Below are 23672 nucleotides of genomic sequence, written 5' to 3' on the forward strand. Positions count from 1 at the left end.
GTGAGCTCCCCAATATTTATTTCTCTAACATCTTCAATTTCACTGGATTTTTTTTTCAACATTTTTTTTTCCACATGGACCTTTTTTATTTTCCTTTCTCATAGAACTCCTGAAAGGGAGGACCTTAAGATGTCATTAGTCCAGGGACATTCACTCTTTCTTTTGGCAGCAGGATTCCTTTTATATATAAAATCTTAATAAAGGTAGAGCCAAAAGTTGGATGGCCTGAAATTGTGCCTTCCTCTGAGGCTCCAGCATCACGGAGACACTGAGGAGAATCACAGGTCTCCTTTGAAAAAACTTGAGAGGTTCACACTTTTCTAATGAAACCCAGATGTGTTTTCTGTGTTGTCTCTCACATTTCTTTGGCAGAACAATCTTCTCTTTTCCTGGGCTTCAGCATTTACTGAACACATACAGCATGCCAGACACAGTATGGGCCTGGTGCAGACCATGCGGACAAAGGGGCTGTGGTTTTGTTCCTCCCCCACACTAGATGAACAGCCTCAAGTTGATGTATATCCTCCCTCAAGTGAGGGATTTTTTTTTTCTTCCTTATTATCATTCACTTCTTACTGTCACTCTTTCCTTGACCTGATTCACTGCACTGACACTCCTGGTCTGGCTCCCCAATCCTACTCTATTCCCACAACTTGTGAGTATCCCCTAAAGTTTAAGCCATGTTCCACTGCATTATCCAACCACCTTCTCATGATCCAAGAATGAGTGAAGTCTGAGATCATCTCTTTTATGAAAAGAGACACTCAGCAATTGTCTATTTTGATTTCCATCTTTCTCCTAATGCTGTTGTATATGACTTGTATACTGAACATCTTCTTTGGGATCACCTATAAAGACATGAAGGCCATTACCTTGAGTTCTCTTCCTCATCTACTTTCACTGGTTCTCCTTTTTAATGTGCCCATTATTTGAAATGACCTCATTAATCGCCTAGTTTCCCAAACTTGAAACTTTTAAGTTATCCTTGACTCCTTTCTTTCCTTACATTAACCAAAACATAAACGTTTGGGAACAACATTCTTTTGATTTGATTTTCTGGAAGCTTTTCAAATGCAGCTCAGTTAACCACAGTTTTAAGATGTGCTTTGTGCTACCACCTGTAGACAAAGTGATTGGCAAAGAATAGTTGTCTATTAACTTTGCTGAATAAATGAATATTTGAGTAAGTTCACCATAGCATTACTTAGCATAAAAATCCAAAGCAAATTATCTATTAATTGGAGAATATGTTAGCACATTTATAAAATATTATACTATCATTAAGATAATATTTCCAAGTACACACTAATTACTTAAAATTGCTCCCTACTTAAAACAAAGAGAAAGGGCTAGAGCCTTTCTTAAAGTGTAGTACAGAGTTTAGCCTTAAACTATACTACAGAGCAATAGTAACAAAAACATCATGGTATTGGCACCAAAACAGACTGGTAGACCAATGGTACAGAATAGATGACACAGAGACTAACCCACAAAATTACAATTATCATGAGGATCCCTAGTACCACTTAGTACTGTCACCCCCTTTATTTTTGATTCTCTAGCATCAAGAAATAAAAATAAAATTAAATAATATAAAGTAAAGAGAAGATGAATACATAATCACAAATTTATTATGTACTCCACTGTGAAAAACTAGAAAAAGACAACATACAAAAATATTTAAACACTGGTTATCTCTGAGAGGTGATTTTTACTTATTCTCACACTATCTTTAATTTTTTAATTTACTTCTCTAAACGTAATATTCTGAAAACTTGAAGGCATTCCCTCTAAAAACTGGAACAAGACAGGGATGCCCTCTTTCATCATTTCTATTTAACATAGTTCTTGGCCAGAGCAATTAGACAAAAGAAATTAAAGGGATACACATAGGAGAAGAAGAACTCAAATTGGCACTACTTGCTGATGATATGAGTCTATACCTAGAGGACCCTAAAAGTTCCACCAGAAAACTTCTAGAACTAGTAAATGAACTCAGAAAAGTAGCAGGGTATAAAATCAGCATGCATAAATCCTCAGAAAGGGAAATGAGGAAAATTACCCCATTACAATAGCCTTAAAAAAATACTTGGGAATCAACTTAACGAAAGAGGTAAAAGATCTATATAATGAAAATTACAGAACCCTAAAGAAAAAAATCAAAGAAGACCTTAGAAGAGAAAAAGATCTATCTTGCTCTTGGATAGGCAGAATTAATATTGTCAAAATGACCACACTACCAAAAGCACTATACAGATTTAATGCGATTCTGATCAAAATCCCAATGACATTCCTCATAGAAATAGAAAAAGCAGTCATGAAATTCATCTAGAAAAATAAGAGACCCAGAAAAGCTAAAGCAATCCTTATCAGGGAGAGTGAAGCAGGTGGCATCACTATACCGGACCTTAAACTATACTACAGAACAATAGTAATAAAAACATCATGGTATTGGCACCAAAACAGACTGGTAGACCAATGGTAAAGAATAGAGGACAGAGACCAACCCACAAAATTACAATTATCTTAAATTATACCAAGGTGCCAAAAACAGGCATTGGAGGAAAGTCAGCCTCATCAACAAATGGTGCTTGGAAAACAGGAAATCCATATGCAACAAAATGAAATTAAATCTCTATCTCTCACCATGCACAAAATTCAACTCAAAATGGATCAAGGACTTAGGAATAAAACCAGAGACCCTGAGTCTAATAGAAGAAAAAGTAGGCCCTAATCTCTATCATGTGGGATAAGGTCCCAACCTTCTTAATAAGATTCCCGTGGCACAAGAATTAAAATCAAGAATCAATAAATGGGATGGACTCAAACTAAAAAGTTTCTTCTAAGCAAAAGAAACAATCTGTGAGGTGAATACAGAGCCTACATCTTGGGAGTAAATCTTTATCCCACATATCAGATAGAGCACTAATCTCTAGTGTATATAAAAAACTCAAAAAGCTACACACCAAAAAAACCAAATAACCCAATTAATAAATGGGCCAAGAACCTAAACAGACATTTCTCAGAAGAGGATATACAATCAATCAACAAATACATACTACAGTGATGCAGCCACATCAGTGTTTATAGCAGCATAATTTCATATATACATATTACTCAGCAATAAAGGAGAATAAAATCATGGCATTTGCAGGTAAATGGATAGAGTTAGAGAAAATAATGGTAAGTGAAGTTAGCCAATCCACAAAAAACAAATGCCGAATGTTTTCTCTGATATAAGGAGGCCGATTCACAGTAGGTAGGGAGAGGGAGCATGGGAGGAATAGACGAACTCTAGAAAGGACAGAGGGGTGGGAAGGCAGGGGAGGGAGAATGGGGTTATAAATGATGGTAGAATGTGATGGACATTATTATCCAAAGTACATGTATGAAGACACAAATTGGTGTGAATATACTTTGTATACAATCAGAGATATGAAAAACTGTGCTCTATATGTGTAATAAGAATTGTAATGCATTCCACTGTCATATATAAATAAGAAAAATTAATTTTAAAAAATGGACAGAATTGCCACTATCTGACTCCTACTGTAGGTACTTCTTGAGAATCAATTTATGAATAAAAAATGATAATTGATGGAAGATCAAAAAAAAAGGCTCCTTTCTCACTTTATTATCAAATCTTCCAATCTTATACTTTCTTCAGTGCTTACCAAAAATTTTATAAGCAATTTCTTCTTTAAACTCTCACAGGCCTTAGACACAATCCTGTACTATCATGCATTTTTAGAATTTTGAAAGGTTAGAACTGCAAGACAATATTGAAATCATTTAGTTCAAATCTTCCCTTTGCAGAAATAGAAACTACCATTTTATTAGAAAAGGTGATTTGTTCAGAGTAACAAAGAACCTAGTATTAGAATCCAATATTTACCCCTATAATCAGTATTTTAAAACTAACATAAGACCCACTGTTATTACCTGGTCTTCATCTTCTCATCATTGCTTAGCAATTAATCATGACTTCATTGCTAAGGAATGCCTCGTTCCCCTGCCTTGACTGCCATGGTAATTTTTTCCATTATTGGCACTGTGGCATATAATTCCTTTACATACCATAGCCCCTAGTGCTGAAAAAAGAGTGCTGAAGTAGCACAGTAAACTGACCTAAAGCAAATCCAACAATTGTAGTAATGGTACAAATCTGTAATACTAATATTACACCCTAACAGTGTGGCTGCTCCTGGATGATAGTAACCCCTGAAGGAGGCAATGACAGCTTCCACTTATGTTCTACAAGACTCCTCTAGCCTGCTATGAAACGTTAGGATCATGGTTCCAGTTCTAAGACCCTGGAAACAGACCCATACTAGGGAGCAAGGACAGAAACTGGGTCTGCAGAGAATTTCTCTCCAGTTAGTTCAGTGCAAAACACAGAGGCATAAGGAAGGATCAGACTCAAGAAGCCAGTAGTAGTGGCTTTCCAAGTTGCTAGTGATTCTTTTCACACACATACATATACACATGTGCAAACACACCCAGAATTGTGTGTATGTATATGTGTGTGTGTACAAATATAGATAGATAAATAAATTATATACATATGTATGTGTGTATATATATATATATATATATATATATATATATATATATATATATATATATATGATATCTATTTATCTATATTGATAAGAGGGATATTTTGACAAGTGTACCAATCAAATAATGCCAAAATAGGCTAAGAACTGGGAAATTCAATTTGATCCAGGAGACCTGGTCAGCAGGGAAAGGTGAGACTGTCAGGATTATCAACATTCAAAGAGGAAAAAAGAACAGTTCTGAAAAACAGAATTATGCCACCCCTCTGTCATGACTGCTATACTTTGGGCCATGAGCCACACAAGCCCAGAAGCAACTGCCAAAGTTTTGAGACAGCTGTGCAAGCACTCTCTGCCATTTGTTCAGCTGTTTTGAAGTGAGAGAGACACATACATATTCTCGTGGTTCCACCAAGTAGAACTTTTAATTTGGAACAATGTGATTAGAATACAAAGTCTTTTTATTAGGTGTGATTTTGTCACTCTGAATACATACTCACCTGAAGGAATGCATTTGCTGCTTATTTTTTGCAACTAATGGAGGTGCACACAATACATCATGCCACATTTTAAAATGGGTTATGCTGAAGAAATGAAAATAAATCATTCTTTCCACCAAAAAGGAGAGTTGCTGCTTCGAGAAATAGGTGCCTATTCACTTGGCAACTCAAAATGCATTGAATGTAATTTGTCAAAATTCTATCACCTTCCTTCCTTTCTTGCAGTATGAGCATCACAATTTCAAAGAAAATAATTTAATGATGAAATCTCGAATTGTAGCAAAACCAACCCAACTTGTATATATGCACACAATTATTATGTTTGGAAAATGAATTCACTGGATTTGTTAAAAATGTGAAATGTTCCCTTCCTCCAAAGGCTTTTATTAACGGATCTTTGTTGCCTTCCACATTTTTATAAAGACTCAGTGTGTGGGAGCTAATTACACTAGTTATGTTGGGTAATGAGCTATTAATTTTGTGCTTCAAACTTATTAACCACCTATCTATATTCAGTTCACAGGCATATGAATAAACTTAATCCCTGTATTAAAACACAAACAATAATCCTACTTTTCAGAGTCAATTATCTCCTTGGCAATACTATACTAGAAGTCAGATATACCACTGCCACTTTAGAAGGGAGTCTCTGGCAGGTTATATCAGAAGCCTGTTAAAGCGAATATAATCTCTATAATGATTTAATAGTCATCCCTCTTCAGACCAGGTATAAAAGGTCACTGAGGAAAGGCATTGTAAAAATTTCCTCTTCCAATGATCATTCAAGTCTTGAGAAACTTTACTTGTGTAATATACAGCTAACATTTGTAAATGTAAACAAATCCACAGAGAAAATAAAATACTTAAGATGATTACAATTAGTGCCAAGAGAAGTTTTTAAGATTTCTCTTATTTTGATTGTTTTGTCTAATTCTTCGGGGTGAAATGTAACATCATTTAGTTCTAAAGCAGAAATTTTATATAACTGATCTAGTTTCCAATTATCAAAGGGCATTTTATTTTAAAAAGCATTTCACATGTTAAATAGCTACAGTAAATGAAAGCAGTATTGCCATCAATCATGATTCTTGTGTGCATTTAAGGTCTCTATGCTAAGAGGAAACAGTAGTTTAGTGTATCAATAATCCCAAGGGAAGTTCATAATAATTTATTTCTATGGCTTATTAAAAGCATAGTCATAGCCCAAAGGTCTCTGAATACCCATAAAATTAGAAAACTATTGCCATAAAATTAAGAAATAATAGCGAAATCTCCATAGAAAAAGCAATTCAACAAGGTACAACCCTTTGGAAATCACTTAGATTATAGAAGTATTTCAAATCAAAACTTTGACAAAGTAAACTATGTCAACTATATGATTCCTTTCGAAGTTTTCTGATTTTGAATATGGGAAAATTAATTATTTTAGCATAAAACAAATCACCAACAATTTGATAGTTTGATAGCCACAAGGGAGTAAAAAAGCTAAGTGAAATGTAAGATAAGAAAATTATTCTCAGAATATAATTCAGTGGAATTGTTATTATTATACTTAAACTTTAAATAAATTTAAAAACTAAACATTTGAAGATAGGTTGTAGCATAAAATCTGGATGCTTCAAGATATATCTTATTAAAATTCCCTCTCTACTGATTTTTTAAAATAACAAAATATAAGGAAAAGTTTATTATATTTTTAAGAAAATACTGGTAAAAATTTTATTTAAAATAAGTGAATGAAAATTAAAAGCGTGAAAGGAAAAAAGAAAATATGCTCAAAAAAACTGTACATTTGTACTATGGAAAATAAAATATTAATGATTTTTTCCTAGTAGGGAAAGCTCAATTTGCTTAGGAGCAAATTGACAGTCTCAATACAATCTGACAAAGAAAACAAGAGATGTTCTTGGGAAAATGATTTTCACATGTTTAGATAAAGAGGTAGGTATATAAGAGCAGTCAATAAATTTATGAAAATTAAATTTTATTGAATTAGAAACCTTAGATTCTAATCATTATTCTTAGTAGGATAGGTATGCAAAGTTTATTTCTGGCAGCACTTTGTTAGAGTAACAAGTTATTGATATTAGGCTGCTCTTGTTCATACACTGTCTCCTCCATACAATGAAAAACACTCCTCTGTCATCAGAAATGATGATCGGTTTCAAAATTTATTTTTAATTAAAAGTGTTCATTATATAGTATTAGACGAAAATAGCAAGTTATAAAGTGGTATACAAGATACAATTTTTTAATGTATGGAAACAATATATCAAAATACTAAATGTGGTTTTCTCTGAGTAGTAGGACAAAGGACAATTTTTCAGCTTTTATACTTTTTAATATTATGGGAATTTTTCATTATAAAAACACATTTTTTCTAGTCATAAGAAATCTTTTCAATATTTGTGGGTGGGTACCCATAAATATCAGATACAATAAAATTAAAGGAAGTGGATGAAGACAGCTTCTGGGAGAAGAAAAATCAATAGCTACACTTTGATGAGGGCTTCTGTGTTAGGGACTCTCCCACTGGCCACCTGCTGTTAGTGTGCAGGGACTTGCTGGGATACAGGATACTGCAGGAAGAAATCATGTGCTTTAATTTCCTAGTTTGTAGTCTCCTTTTCTTATCATTTTACTGTTGGCATCAAGGTTAACACATTAGTGATAAAGTCTCAATTCATAGCATTACTATCACTATGCCCTACCGTGGTTCTTACACATGATATGAAAACTACACTTTGATATAGTACTTGAATAACTTAAATAAAAGATAATCCAATAAGTCTCTTCACATAGGCCATACTAAAATCTGCCTCAGTGATTTCATAGGGGGTTTTTACCAAAGAAGTGAAAAGTATGGTAATGTTGGCTATTATAATGTATTTAGTTTAAATCCTTTCAACAAAAACCTAATTTGTCTAGTTCTGATTTCATACTTAAATATTAGGTTTATAGGACAATTTGCTAACATAAAAGCCTACTGAATAAAATTACCTGGCATAAAAACGATGTACCAAAAATAGTAACGTATACTTATGGTGTATTTACTATGCCAGGCATTGTTCTAAAAACACTCTATAGCAAGTCAATGATTCCTTAAAGCAACCTTTGAGGTAATTTACCCCTCAATTCACCCATGAGCAAACTAAGGCTCAGAGAGCCAAGTAAGTCACTTGTCCAAGGTCACATACCTACATACCTAAAAAGTGACAGACAGAAGGTGGTGCTAAATCCAGATAATATGGCTATAGAACACTTATTTTTTTGCAGACTTTTAAAAACCTGAATATGCTTTTAATTTTAGAATAGTGGGCCTGGCAGATCACAGTAATCTTTACAACAAATGTATAAAAAATTGAAAAAGACAGTACAGAGAGTTCATGTGGGCTCTGCAATCAGTTTCCCTCCTTGTTAAAGTCTAATCTTATATTGTACTTTTGTCACAACTAAGGAACCACATGCATATATTGACATTCATTAAAAACCATACTTTATTCAGATTTCATTATTTTTTTTCCCTAATGTTCTTTTTTTGGTTCAGGATTCTGCCCAGGGGACCACATTACATAGAGTTGTAAAGTGTCCTTAGCCTCCTCTTGGTGGTGCAGTTTCTTAGACCTTCCTCGATTTTGATGACATTTGACAGCGTTGAGGAGTACTGGTTAGGTATCTTGTAGAATGTTCCATAATTTGGTTTCATGTGATGTGTTTTTCATAAATTGACTGGGGATATAGTTTTAGAGAGGAAGACCAAGAAGTAAAGCACCAATCTCAACACATCATCTCAAGGCTACATGCTACCATGACTTATCACTGGTGATGCCAGTCCCAAGGACCTGGCCAAGGTACTGTATGCTTGGAGTCTCCATGGTTCCTACCCTCCCTACATCCACCATTTTCCATGTTCTGTGTTATAAAAGACAGTTACCAAAGTCATACAGTCAAGAGCTGGAGGGTGGCAGGTGTTAAGCTGGGCTTCTATATAAATCACTTGAAATTTTTCCGAGTGCCCATTTTTAACCCGTTACTCTGTATTGCCTCTTATATCTTACTTTCTATATTTGCAAATTATTAATTTACAATAGCTATAAAACACAATTTAACTAATTTCCTGCTTTTTCAAAGATCCAAACATATGTTAGAACTAAATGTGAAAACAGATTAATTTGTTAAAAAATATTTTCCATGGATCACTCTAGAATCTGTCACTAAGTGACTAATTAGAAACTAGTTTTTTTCTCAGAAGCATTCTGTAAAGAATTTACCAGAAATATACGTTCAAGTTGATCCTGAATGTCTTTCATTCCTGGAAAAGCAGCAACTCCTTGGATCATCTCAACAAAGATGCAGCCGACTCCCCTGAAGAAAGAATAAAGAATAAAGAATTGTTATATAAAAGCTTCAACACATTCTGCTTAGAAAACTAAATCTGAGTTTAGAGTATCTACTCCCCACAGGGGAAGCAATGAGTAAATAATACTGTGAAAAGGCATTAAGAGCTGTGCAGGTACCCAGACCAGGACTCTCCTTCTCCATCTCTGTCTAAAGCCCCAAAAGGATTCTAAGCAGATACAACTACACTGGCACCAAAAACAGTAGAAACCCATAACATAGCAGCCTCCGTGGCTTCTTCTCATTTAGAGGATTCAGTTGAGAAAGTCCTGGGCTGACATACATAAGTTTGCACAGTCTTGTTCTAATATCCTTTCCCAGCAGTAGTTCATAAACCCTTAATGTCCTGCAGGCTATGGCTGTCCAGTGGTTCTGAGTCCTTTTCATCTCAGCATCACCTGGGGAACTTTTGAAAAACACAAATGCTCTGACCACAAACCTGAGAGATTCCTCCCAGGTACTGAAATGAGCTGCTTGGATGGTTTAGGGCAACTCACTGAAGATTGCTGAGCCAGACTGACCTAGTGCCAAGCATAAACCGAAAGGACTTAGCTCAATTTGCTTCACTACCTGGAACACCCTCCTTCTTCATCTATTTAATCTTGACATCTAAATCAGACTCAGCTTTGCCATCTCCTCCACGAAGTCTTCCATGAACCTTCCAGTAGACAAAATGGCCCTCCTTGTGAGCGTATTGGATAAGCCCTTACTCAATATATTAGCCATCAACCACACTCAGCCTTCTCTCCTTCCTTGACCTGCCATGCTCACAGTTCCTCTCTAGCAAGGCAGTCCAGCATATGAGAGGAACCAGCCTCCCAGGCCACAGCAGCCTGCACTTAAGCCAAAAGGAATAAACAATTTTAGGTTGGGCAGATAGCCAGTTTTGCTGGAATTTTGGAGAACAAGTCATTTGTAGCGGGATGGCAAGAAACTAGCATATGTTGATGGGATAATCACATTAATGTCAGAGAACTAGCACAAATACTCATACATTCCTGCATGCGAAGTCCACTAAACTGATCTGGATTCTGCCTTCTGGAGGACTAGATGTTCAGATAACCCAATGTTTTTTCTACATCTCTCTGCATCGTTGCAGTTCTCCATATTTTTTAAAGGCTTTATCTTAAATGGGTTTATGTTTCCTGCAACTACTCCTAAAAAAGTCATGAATTTTTTTATTAATTGCTGCACTCATATTCAACCTAGGGCAAGCCAACCCTTGCATCATTAACTTACTTCAGAATCCCATGGAGTAAAGGACCAATGATCTACTTCTCTACAGCTTCTCCAGTTGTTATCACAGTTGTATGTAAACTGTATACAAGCTGTATATAAAATGTTTTGAATTGAAGTAATACTTTTACAGAAATGCCTTTCCTATTATACACCTAATTTTTATTTAAATATACATAGTGCCAAAATGACTAAAATTAAACAAGTCCAACTTCATGTCATAAAAATTATTTAAGTAATAGAGTATTAATTTCAAACCATTGTTCTGAAGAGATGGTTTTAACACAATTTGTTTTCATTTTAGATTTGAGAGATAGCATAGGTATAGAGAGAATTATTTTATTAGCATAATAAAATACAATGACATATCTATAAATATTACAGTTGCAGATGTCTAATGAAGTCTATTTAAAATTCCAGCATGGTGGTTTTCCAAAGTTTTTTTTTTTTTAACCAAGAATTCTTTTCTAATAGTGCCCTACATTTTTATTGCCTTCTTATTTACATTTACATAAAACTGCACTACCTTTATGTTCACAGTATGCTTTCTGTTGTCCTCCTTTTGGCCCTTATCTTTCCTACCACAAGTTGCAACTCTGAGTGTAAAGACCCCTCAGCAGATGCCACAGCCACCCCACGGTGTATACAGGCACCCTCTCATGGTAACTACCACACTGTTAGACTGCCATCAGAACTCCTTTTACCGCTACTTATTATTAGTTTATATCCTCTCCAAAGCAGGATACTTGGAATGATTGGAAAATCAATTATGATGCAATCCTATTTAGCAGAAATGGAATGATAACTGTTTCTCTATGGGTACCTATCTGCTTGGCTAGCTAATGGACCTGGACGTCCATTTCTAATGGATTCTTCCTATGATATCATTTTCAAAGATGTGTGATAGTATATTTAAAAAGCTGAAAGAATTACACCTAATGGTGTGTGTGTGTGGGGGGGGGTGCACACTTGTAATCCCTGCTGCTTAGGAGACTGAGGCAGGAGGATCATGAGTTCAAAACTAGCCTCAGCAACTAAGCACCTTTGGGAGACCCTGTCTCCAAAAAAAAAAAAAAAAAAAAAAAGAAAACCATAAAAAGGGCTGGGGATGTGGCTCAGTGGTTAAGCATCCCTGGGTTCTATTCCCAGTCCCCAAAAGCAAAAACAACAACAACAAAAATGAATTTTACATAACATACAAAAAATTATACAAACAAAATAAAAGTGAATTTTAAAAGCATATTAGCCTACTAATAGGGCAGAATCTTTATTACTGAAAATGCCTAATTACCAAATGGCAATAAAAGTCTTTCAATTTAATATGATGGGACCACTGCCTGCTTTCCTTCTCCTCCCTTTACTACCATCCATTAGCCCTGTGCTTCCTTTCTGACTTCACTGAGTGGCTTACTGGGAATAAATTCATCCACTTAAGTACAATACTTATGATAAATAATCTTGTATTAGGAAAAGTCTAATTTGTGACTTCTTTTTGGAAATTTGAATATCTATGTAATTATCATTCACTAGTCAAATTTTTTCAAGAATAAGAACTAATAACAAAATCTTATAGTTAAAATATCATAGATTTCAGTATATTCAAACTCCTTTTTTAGGATTAGTTAACAGTAACAAATAAAATCCCCATACATGCAACATCTTTCAATTCTTTTGAACTCAAAATTTTCAAATTTAACATATATCATAAGTATATGAATGATTTTTTTCATTGCAATTCAAAATGAGATTCTAAGAAAAACTGCTTATTCAGTTATCAGTTATAACTGAATAAGCAGTTAAAAGATAGATACCAGATAACTGAATAAGCAGTTAAAAACTGATAATTCTTTGTGAGTACAGGCAGAAACAGATACTCTTTGGGGCCTGAATGTCATATAATTTGGGAATTTTTGTAATGAAAAACAAAGCAAAATTACGAATAAAAATTGGATGTCAAAGCAAATTTAGAATGAGAAAATCAATCAAAGGAAATCACAATTTTTAAAAAACTAAAATATATGACAATTTAAAATTTGGAAAAAAAATAATTTTTATTATTAACTGACAAACCATTCTGATATTTTTTGTTTTAAAATTTTAGTTGAATAGCCTTCAATGAATTCACAACAAATCTTGTAATATATCTGGGGCAGGCTAACTTCATAAAGGAAAGAGGATAAGTTAGGTCACAGGTTGGGAAGTGGAAACTCCAAACAGGGACAGGTTCTGGTGAGGGCCCCCACCATAACTATATCACCTCAAGGTAGTTGTAAATGGTGGAAGTATGTGGGAGCAAGAAATCACATCTCAAATCAGGAAGCCACAGAGGATGGGTCAGGCCAGATCTTTATAGCAATCTCCTTGCAACAATTAAACAGGGTCCACAAGAAAGAACTCAATCCCTTCCAAGGGTATACATTCACTGACCCAAGGACCTCCCAAGGAGCCCAGCCTCTTCAAGTTCCCACCACCTCTCAATGTCACCACTCTGAGGACCAAGCTTCTAACATATTAACCTTTGGGGAAACATATGCAAACCATAGCAGGGTCAGTGAAGGCCCCACGTGCTGTGTTGCTGGCCTTGCTTTGCAAATTACCATCACATCTCTATTTATGAGATTTCCTTTGCTCCGGCCACATTGTTCCTGTCTGTTCCTTAAACATGCTACACTCTTTCCCCCTTCGGGGTCTCTGCACAGTTGTTGTTCCCTCTGCCTACTCTGTGCATGGATAATTGCTTTTGTTATTCAAGGGCAGCTCAAATTAAAAATGTCTTTACTAGCCACCATATATGTAAGGTTGGTTCTACCTTGTTGCCCAGCCCTTACATCTCACCTACCTCGTCCTAGTTTGTTCTCTCTATAACAATTAAGAAATGTTAAATTGTCTTTGTTTATTTTAGGGGGTATTTCTTCTAAAAGGAAGATTCATAAACTCAGGGACAAGGATGAGATCATTATCTTGTCTCCAGGACACAGCTCAGTGTTAGGCACATAGTAAGGGCTCAAAAGTGTTTGTAAAATGCATGAATAAAAAGCAATGCCATTATCCCTCCTACCTGACTACTCGGTGTTAGCTGAGCATAGTGAATCATTTGCAAAGAGTACAGTATGGAGATGGGGACTAGGAGGTGGGCGGCAACTTTACAATGGAGAAAACTGTCTGACATTACCTGAACCATGTGAAGAAAGTTAACATTATCAGTGCTAAGTCATGTTGGTATGATGTGATGAGTGTCACTTCATCTCTTCCATCTTCTCCCTCTACACATTAGACAAATTCAAACTGGCCAGTACTCCATAAAATGTCAACATCATAAAAAATAAGGAAAGTCTGAGAAACTATCACCACACAGAGGAGGCTAAGGACCCATGACAACTAAATGTACAGTGGTATCCTGGATGGGACCCTAAAGCAGAAAAATAAGCCAAATCAAAACTAATTTATCCAGAAGCTGGATGTGGTGGCACATATCTGTAATCCTAGTCACTCCAAGGCTGAGGCAAAATATAAAAAAGTAAGGCCAGGTATGGTGGCTCACACCTGTAATCCAGGATTTGGGAGGCAGGCAAGTTCAAGGACAGCCTAGGCAACTTAGCAAGACTCTGTCTCAAAATAAAGTAAAAAGGGTTAGAGATGTAGCACAGTGGTAGAGAGCCCCTGGGTTCAATCCCCAGAACTGAAAACAAGGTAAAAAGTAAAAAATTTAAAAGCCAGTTATCAGTAATGTATCCTTGTTATGACAAATGTACTATAGCTATGTAAAATGCTAAACATAGTGTAATATGATTAGTTTTATTTCTAATATCTTTGCGACATTTCTATAAATCTAACACTATTCTAAAATTGAAAGTTTATTTTAAACAGGAAGGAAAAATGAAGGACAGCATTTTCTGGACAGGGACTATATAAAGAATTTGTCACTGTAAATAGAAAAGCTACAGTATTTCTATTTTCCCCTATATGTGTAGAAAACAAACAAACAACAACAAAACAGTGTGTATTTTTTAAAACATATTTTCTAGTTGTTGATGGACCTTTATTTTCTTTCTTTATATGTGATGGTGAGACTCGAACTCAGTACCTCACACATGCTAGGCAAGCGCTCTACCACTGAGCCACAACCCCAGCCCTAGTGTATATTTTGATGATCTTTTTCTTGTAAGTAACATGAGCAATCTAAAACTGCCAGCTCAGAACACAAAATGTGAGTTGAGGTTCAACCGTAAAGAACTGTGCAGTGAATTTAAAAGATTTAATATGAAGGTATTTGAAAATTGATATACACACTCTGTGTATATTCAAGATGAAAAAAATTATCAATTATTATATCTGAGGCAAAGGAGAGGTTATTTTGTATGGAATGGAGAGAGAGAGGTGGGGGGGGGCAATTCACAGGGAAGAAATAAGAACTTTTCTCCATCAGAGTTAGGAACAGGTAAGTTCAAAGTTGCATCTCTGGAAGTCTTCTTGATCTCTCAGAGTGGATTAGCTTCCCTGACTCCACTTTCCCCATTATAGTTTCCACAACTGTAGTTTATTTACTGACTTGTAAATAGATTAGCCACCATCATCTTCGAATGAGGAGTTGGTCTTTTACTTTTAAAGATGTGGTCTAAATGAGTGAAAGGGATTATGGTAATATGGCAACACTAACAGGCTCAGGTCACTAAAGTCACCAGTCTGGAATATCTGTTTATTAAGGATCTGTTGAGATTTTATGATGCAGAATTACTTTATGTCTTTCGAATAAAATAGGGATTAATGAAATTCATACTCAGAATATCTGCCTTTAGTACATAATATTTTAAGTGTAATGTACTAGTCAATTTTTCATAAGATGGTATTGTTATAAACAAGACAGTAAATAACCCAATAAATGATTATCCCACATAAAGATGTGTAAAATAGGGCCTAGATATTATTTCTCTAATTAATGTAAATCTAATCTTGGTCTTAGCCAAAAAATAAAAGTGCTCTTCATTAATTCTCAGATGAAATGTTTGGTTCAATCTCAGTAAACATTATAGAAAGACTTTAATATTTTAAAATATGGTACAATTAAAATCACAAACCCTACATAGATTTTTATTTTTAATTTCACCTATTTTTTAGCAAATGTTTAATATTCCTTAGGACAAAGGACTCTGAGCAAACAGTGTTTCATTCCTAAGAGGCAGTATCTACCTATGAAGCCCAGGAGGGAAGCACACAGCATAGCCTGAGTATTCCCTGTGTACAGAGGGGATAGCAACTCACCCACCCTCTGCTCTCACAGCAGGGGATGCCTGCCCCTTCTAGTACAGACCTCCTAACTGTAAGCTGTGGGAGGCCTCCGCTCAAGTTCAGAGAATTACTTAGAGCCATTAAGAAGCATCTGCCTTGTCAAAACATTTGGAGAGAGGGCTGTAGATAAAGACATTGTCAAGCTGCTTCAGACAGGAGGCAAGCAGATGAACAGAACCATAACTCAGCATAAGTGATTCTTTCGCCATTCTCCCTTTCAACATGAGGGCAGCACAAGAAATTTCCTCAAAGCCTACTAGTCCATCCAAAGAAAGCACTTGAAGCAGTGCTTCTCCCTGCTTATTGTGAATGCTAGTCACGTGGGGATCCTGCTGGAATCTGGATTCTGATTTACTAGATATGGATTGAAGCCTGAGATTCCGCATTTCCAATAAGCTTCCAAGTGATGTTAGTGCTGCTTTCTCAAAATCAGACATTGATGAGCAGGAATCTAATGGGATCTGGGTAATTTTGTTTTGAAAGGAATTTGATAACTCAGATTAATTCTCTGAACATGTATTCAGGCTCTAACCAAAGGAACAACAAAGAAATAGCAGATCAGTAAAATAAATTAGACTGAGAATCTGCATTTAGAGCAAAGGAATGCAATAACAACTTAGAAAGCCTAGTAGATAATTTTATTTAGCCATGGTTCATTGCAATATACCATTAAGCAATGAAAACTATCTAGATAGTCACATATTTATCTCACTTTTCTCTCAAAGAAGGTATATATTTGTAAAACTGACCAAAGAGTTTTGTTCCCTAGGAAATCAACTTCTAAAAGAACAAAAATTAAAAAAAAAAAAACTATTTTTTTTTGCTATAATCTATATCAAAGTTTATTATATATAACAGATGAGATCTTTTCATTCTGGCTTTCACAGTATTTGAAAAGTAGAAGATTAAAAATTTCATTGCACCATGCCCTTGGTGACTATTGAAGGAACTGAATTGATTAAACTGTCACTCATCATTTACTGTGGTTAGTGCTTCATTAGGCACCGATAGGCACAATATATCTTAGTCAAATACTTCTGTGGAGTACTTAGTTCTCAAAGCATGAAAACAAAACCCTAGGTTGTGAGTAAAAACCCCTCTTTAGAAGACATTTGCTGTAAAACATTGTACTTTTTACCTAAGGGGAAACTGATAATTATTTTTCAAAGTATTAAACAAAATTATTTGTCTAAGAAGGTATATTTACAAATTAGCATATCAGCATAAAAATTAAAAGTAAAGTAGAAAGTAGAGCAGGCTAAGGTAGTTCAGAAAAGGTGAGTCCCAGGGGATCCTGCTGCTGACTTGGCCCCAGGCAGGTGACTGGAGTCCCTTCACCAGAGTCTACAACTGCAGTGAGACTAACAAGGAAGACCAAGAGGCCCAATTTTTGCACATACATTTTAAGTATTGTGGATGTGTATTTTATTAGTTGTCTGTTTTAATCAAATGGCAAAGCTGTATTTTGCTTTCTGGTCCTATTATCTAAGCCAGAAACCCAGGAACCATCTGAAATCCTGCCTTTCCTTTACTATACATATTCAGTCAAGTTGTCACAACCTTCTGAAATATTCCTCCATTTTGATCTCCAACTACTTTCCCCTCTTTTCCTTCTTTTTATTCCCCCTCTAGTTGCTTTCCAAACCTTACATCTCCACAAACATCACCTCTTTTCCCTTTTAGTGATACCCTCATCCATGGTAAGAACCACATGCTCCTTCAACTCTAGCACTATCTTTCTCAAGTCAGGCTGGGTAACCCACTGGTGGAGCCTCCTTTGGCACCCCATTTCTCTTTAACCATCTCCAAGGAGAAGTATCCTTACCTTCACCCAGAGCCACCACCATACCCTCTGCATACTTGTGTCATCACTCACCACCCTGTGTCTCCCTCTGACCTTGATGTTCTCATCTTTGTAGCCATAGGACCTGATAGTGCCTGGTACAAAATGTTCAATGAATACCTTTAAAATGAATGAATGAATGAATGAATGAATGAACTAGCGTGGGGAGTGGGGAGTACATGCACGAGACAACAGTAGAGAAAGCTAATTGATTGAGACCTGATATTATCACATGAAATTAAACACTAAAAAGCCAAGTCATTAATTTTACCGTATCTCAATTCTAATTCCATATATAAGACACTCCCTGAGGACCCAGTCGTCTCCATGGAGACCTCTGGTTCAGCGGTATGATTTACTTTAATGCCAAACTATAGAGACACAGGGCCTTAGAGAATGACTCAAACAGTGCTTTGGTTTTTACATGTTAGGAAGTGGTGCCACGTGCTTACATGTCTTCACTTCTGTCCTAGAACCAGAAACTGTACGTCCTTGACTCCTAGGCCAGTGATCCCTTCCTTATGCTCTGCTGCCACCTCAATTAGAACAATTTGTCTTTCTTAGGTCAGCCAGGTCAGAATAAAGAAAAGAGGATATTAAGATGACAACTTTGTTTTCTCTCCAGGCATAGAAATGCTAGCAAGGACAAAGAGAGAATGAAATCAGAATTCAAAATTAAAGGTTTGAGTAAAGAACACAATAAAATCATGCTAGAAAATTGAAGTTTACCACTATTGTAAGCGTCCTGAAAATAAGATAGATGTTGATATTTAAAAATGTTGAAAAATTTCAAACAGATAATTATGGATAATGAAAGTTCTATAGATAGATTCTTAACATAATAACTCCAGGTTATATAAATTGCTGGGAATACTCAGACTGGTAATGCCCAGATACTACTCATAATTAATTAAAAAATGAAAAGATGCCCTCACTGAGGACTACCATAAGGAAAAAAAATGGAAAATGCAAATACTGCTTTTAAGAGCAAAGGAATACTATTTTTTTTTTTTTGTCTTGCAGGACAACGAAAGAAGAGAAGTTATGATAAAGTCACTTAAAACACTTCTGATCATGGCACATCTCTAAGGAATGAACATAAATCAGACAGAACCAGAAGAAACAAATTATTAAGCCTTGCACATCTTTAATTTCTGTTTATATGACAGCTGTTGCAGAATAAGGAGGTTGTATTTTAAGTCTTCTCTTAAAAAATGTATTAGTCCTTGTATAACTATATAGGGAATTAGGAAGAAAACTGTTCACGGGTAATTATCTTAAAGATCAAAGCAAATGACAAGTTCCAGCAATCTTTCCTGAGAAACTGTATCTGGCATATCAGGAAGAGAAATCACTGCTAAAATCTTCATGTAAGTCATACTTCTACAAAGAGAACTCTGAACTTCAAGTATGTTAAATTCATCAGTTTAGTTCCAGTCATCAGATGGCATAGATGAACCCTGATGGGCTATGGAAAACAGTGTTGAAATGAGTGCTACTAAGACAGATGACAGATTGGCTTATACTCTATAGTAAAATATTGGACAATCAATCTTAGCATATTGGAGATCTGAAGGCAAAAATCTTTCCATTGTGAATCCTCATGGTCCATTTTTTGGTGAAAGCTGTGAACTTCATAGAATAATGTCATAGACTTGCTCTGGATTGTGTCTGTGCACACTGATGCTGAACATAGACTGTAATGAAAGGCACCCCCTGGAGTTGTGCAATGGATTAGTGTTAGGGGTTACTGCTTGAGAGTAGGGACTTAGTGCTTTTCACTCTTGACATTCTATAAAGATTTGTTGAATGAATGAATGAATGGAGGTCTCTCCATTCATATTGTATATATGAGATCTTTGTGGGAAGGGAGCTGCCCTGGGATTCTAGAGGTGTTTTTATTTTACTTTATTGTATTTTATTTTGCTCCTGTGCCACCACCAACCAGCCAGTGTTGGAAACATAACCTAGCACCTTCACACTTGGAGGGTGTAAAATGGCCATAAAACAACAGTAAAAGAAATTATAAGTTGTTTTCACAGAGTTCCAAAACAGTTTCTAAGTTAAACAAGCTAGGATTAAACATGACAAACAGATTGAAGTTTACATAGTAGCTATAATAAAGTTTTTTAATCTGTTGAGTTTCCATTACACTATGAACACATTAAATTTTAAAAAGCAAATATGGTAAAAACTAGCAATAAAAGAGGAAACATTTGAATCATCCAACAGAATGAATGATAAAAGCCTTGCTAAGCTCGACAGAAAATGCAATTAGATAAACATCTCACTCATGGCATCTATTGTCTCACAAGAAATACAGAGAAACGTGAAATGCCAGAGAAAAGGATGAACTCCTTGCATGTGTACAGGAAAACATAAACCTCCTCAGATTCAGTCACTAATAATTAATCAGTGCCTGACACATTCCGTGAGTATGTTTTGTGCATTTTTTTAAATGAAATTAGGAAGCTGATTTGGGGCCACCGATGGGTTCTTTTCCTTTTGTTTAATGGTGTCTTTACCAATAGGGGTTTGAGGATACTACATTTAAAGAGCAAATTGAAAAAAATAAAAAACACAATTACCCCTGCAATTACATAATATTGCATCTAAAATCAAGATAGCACTTAGTACCTCTAAGGTATATTTATTCTTTCAGCATAATACCTATAAATAAAAATTATTCTTACCTAAATTATGCTCCAGACAATTCAGTGTCCTCAGCAATTAATTCACAAATGTCACACAGAAGCTCCACTTTCATCCTTCAATGAGCAGCATGAAGTGGTCTATCTAGTTTCTTTACTCCCTTATTGTCCTGTGATGTTTACAGAGGCTCCTACTTTCTACTTTCTGTCCAATTCCATTTCCATTCAACCATGTCGTTCCTGTACATATAAGCAGTCTATCTCTTCACCTGGACTGGATTAGAAATTCCCAATTGGCTGAAACACTTATTGAAATAGTTTCAAATTATTTTTCCTTGTTTGAATAGCAAGCATATATTGGGTTTATATATTATACACTATGAATCCAAAGGACTGCTTTCCACAACCCATTTTTTAAATCCATGGAAAATTTTTTTATCATTTTAAGAACTATGGCTTCATATTTTATTCCCTTTCATCACTAGCTCATCAGTTAGCACATGACCTTCTTTTCAACTTTGCTTTCTATTAAAGTTCTGATTTCACTAACAGTTATATGATAAGGATAATAAACTTTTTATTTTAATATTTTTGGCTATAAATGGACACAATAGCTTTATTCTTATTATTTATTTTTATGTAATGGTGCTAGATTGAACCCATTACAGTGCCTCATACATGCTAGGAGAGCACTCTACCACTGAGCCATAACCCCAGCCCAGGATTATAAACTTCTATCACCACACTACTAACAAGCTGCCAGCCATAAGGTTTCCATCAATACTATGCTGTTTGATTGGCACCAACCCATTGTAACCAGGAATTCAAATCCACAGGGCAAGGACCCTCATAGCCAACTGTTAATATCTGAAGCCATGAACATTAAATTGACAACAGAGCAGGACATACAGTAAAATATTCATATACTCCTCTTTTTTCCTCCAAAGACACTGAAGTGTCAGTTAAGGAACAAAATTTTAAACAAGGGTAAAAGAAATATGTGAGGAGGCACAAGTGTATGAGAGAGAACCTGTTTTCAGAAGATGCAGATGAATCCCCACATATAGCTGCAACTTTCAGGGGTAGTCAGTATTTACCAAAGCAACACAGAAAGGCTAAGCACACAGACTGTAAAAACTGTGAAGATGAGTCTAAGCTGGAAACAGGTAGAGAACCGAATGTTTATACAAACAGCAATCGACCAATAGATCCCCTCTAACCATATCCCACCTTACTCCCTATGCACACTAGCAGGACATATGAAACTAAACCTGTAAGGCCTTAAACTGAAGATAAAAATTGCAGCAGAGAAAAGGCTTATGGACTGAGGTGAAAAGAGGGCACCAAGTGAAAAATACGTTAAGTGGTGTGTGTGACCATCAACCTCCCTCTTCCACCATCATTTGAGGTTGTCAGCTGCCAGGAATCAGCACCTCAGGAAGAACAATGAGCAGGCCTTCAACACTGTCATCTGAAGACCTCCCACTGAGAAGTCCAGATCTTTCCATGAAGAGTATACAATGAACTGACCAGTGAACTGGCTTAGAGACTTGGAACGCATCATTTAAAAACATAAATGGACACCCAAGCACCTCACCCATTGCTATATTTGAAGAAAGCTATCAATCTAAATCAGAGAAAAAGGAAACAGGCTCAATTCTGTGCACATGTGTACACACACACACACACACACACACTTTTTTGAGGTGCAAGGTTGGGAAGATAAGTTATAAAATAAGAGATAAAATAGTTTTAAAAAGAAAACCCCAGAGAATTAAGATAGGAACTTCTGGAAAGTATAAAATTTTCTACATACTGAAACACCTAAGTCTTCATATTGAAAGGAAAATACCCAGCACCAACACAAAAACATACTACCTACCAAGGCACAGCATCATGAAGTCTCAGAACACTGAGGACAGAGAAGAACACAACACTCACCAGGGGGAAAGTATGAGGGGGGCCACAAGCGGGTGAGACTCAGAATAGAATCAGACTTCCCCACAGCAATATGATAAAGCTATGAAGAAATGAAGTAGTACACTGAAAACTCTGCATTATCATTAATTATACACTTACCCAAACTTTTATCAGTCTTGTGTGTAGAATAAAGACATTTTTGGAAAACTAAGCAGGCTATCTCCCCAATGCAACCTGTCTTGGGAAACTAAAGGAAGAAGACACATAACCCAGGGTATAAGAAATCTATAACCAGCAGAATTCCAGAAGGCAAAGGACTCCATCCCAGAAGTGACTATTGGGAGAGATGTGTCAGGAAACCAAACACACTGAAATACTCAGGGGCTGCAATAGTAGGAAGGTGTACAAATAACAAGTTCTACTCCCCCTAGAACTAAAGCTTCAGTTTTTTGAGAGGCCAGTGATGGCTAGAGCCATGGAAGAGGGACTTTTCCACAGAAGTTGTAGTCAGCTATTTCCAGATATGTGGCATTTTTAAAGCAAAGAAGAATCAGGGAAGAATATCCAGTCTCCTTTTCCTCCTACCTGCTTTTTGCCTGAACCCAACTGGAACCCAGTAGCAAGGCTACTGGGGATGTAGTCCGTCAGAATCATCTATCCAGGAAACAGGATGGCACAAAAGAGCTTAGAAAGGGATTCTCCCACAATGGGAGGGCCGGGGAAAGAAAGCGGCCTTCTGGGATGACAGATATTTTAACTATGCTAAGGCAAGAAATCAGAGGGTTGAGAGATGAAAATGTCAAGAAAAAAGGCGAAGGGAGGAGATGTCAAGAAATTAAATAGGTATGATAGATTTGTTGGTGTGTTTAACAGTAGGAAAATATTTTTCTCATAACTGACAAATATTTTACAACTGTAAATAACTAGCAATAGGAACAAAGACAACTTAACAAAAAATCACAGACAATTATTAAGTCTAAGGAAAGCAAAAGATTATACAGGGAAGAGTACATAATCATAAACACTACTTGACTTGACCATGAGTAATATATACACATTCATGTTTGAAAACGTGATACAGATCGTATATCGGGAGAACGAGAAGAAGATGGAGTAGGAATGGTTAGTGAAGAAAGTTAAGCCCTCATCTACCCTAATAACTATTCAGTAGACAATGTCTAAAACAGTGTATCAATGAACATCAACATAAACAATTATTTAAGACATCTGAAGTAGACACTCTTATTAAGAGTTGAAAGCACCTAGCGGCCCCTGGGAA

General features: G+C 35.9%; 1 protein-coding gene across 4 annotated transcripts in view; it reads right to left on the bottom strand.

Moving 5' to 3' along the window:
- The window catches only part of Cdk14 (cyclin dependent kinase 14), a 767749-nt gene that overhangs the window by 221889 nt on the left and 522188 nt on the right, over positions 1-23672 (bottom strand). For all 4 annotated transcript variants that reach the window (XM_071612068.1, XM_071612070.1, XM_071612062.1 and 1 more), the window contains exon 10: positions 9331-9424. In XM_071612068.1, coding sequence (XP_071468169.1) covers positions 9331-9424 — 94 coding nt within the window. The remainder of the gene's footprint in view (positions 1-9330; positions 9425-23672) is intronic.

Source organism: Marmota flaviventris, chromosome 1, assembly GCF_047511675.1.
Source record: "Marmota flaviventris isolate mMarFla1 chromosome 1, mMarFla1.hap1, whole genome shotgun sequence".
NCBI lineage: Eukaryota > Metazoa > Chordata > Mammalia > Rodentia > Sciuridae > Marmota > Marmota flaviventris.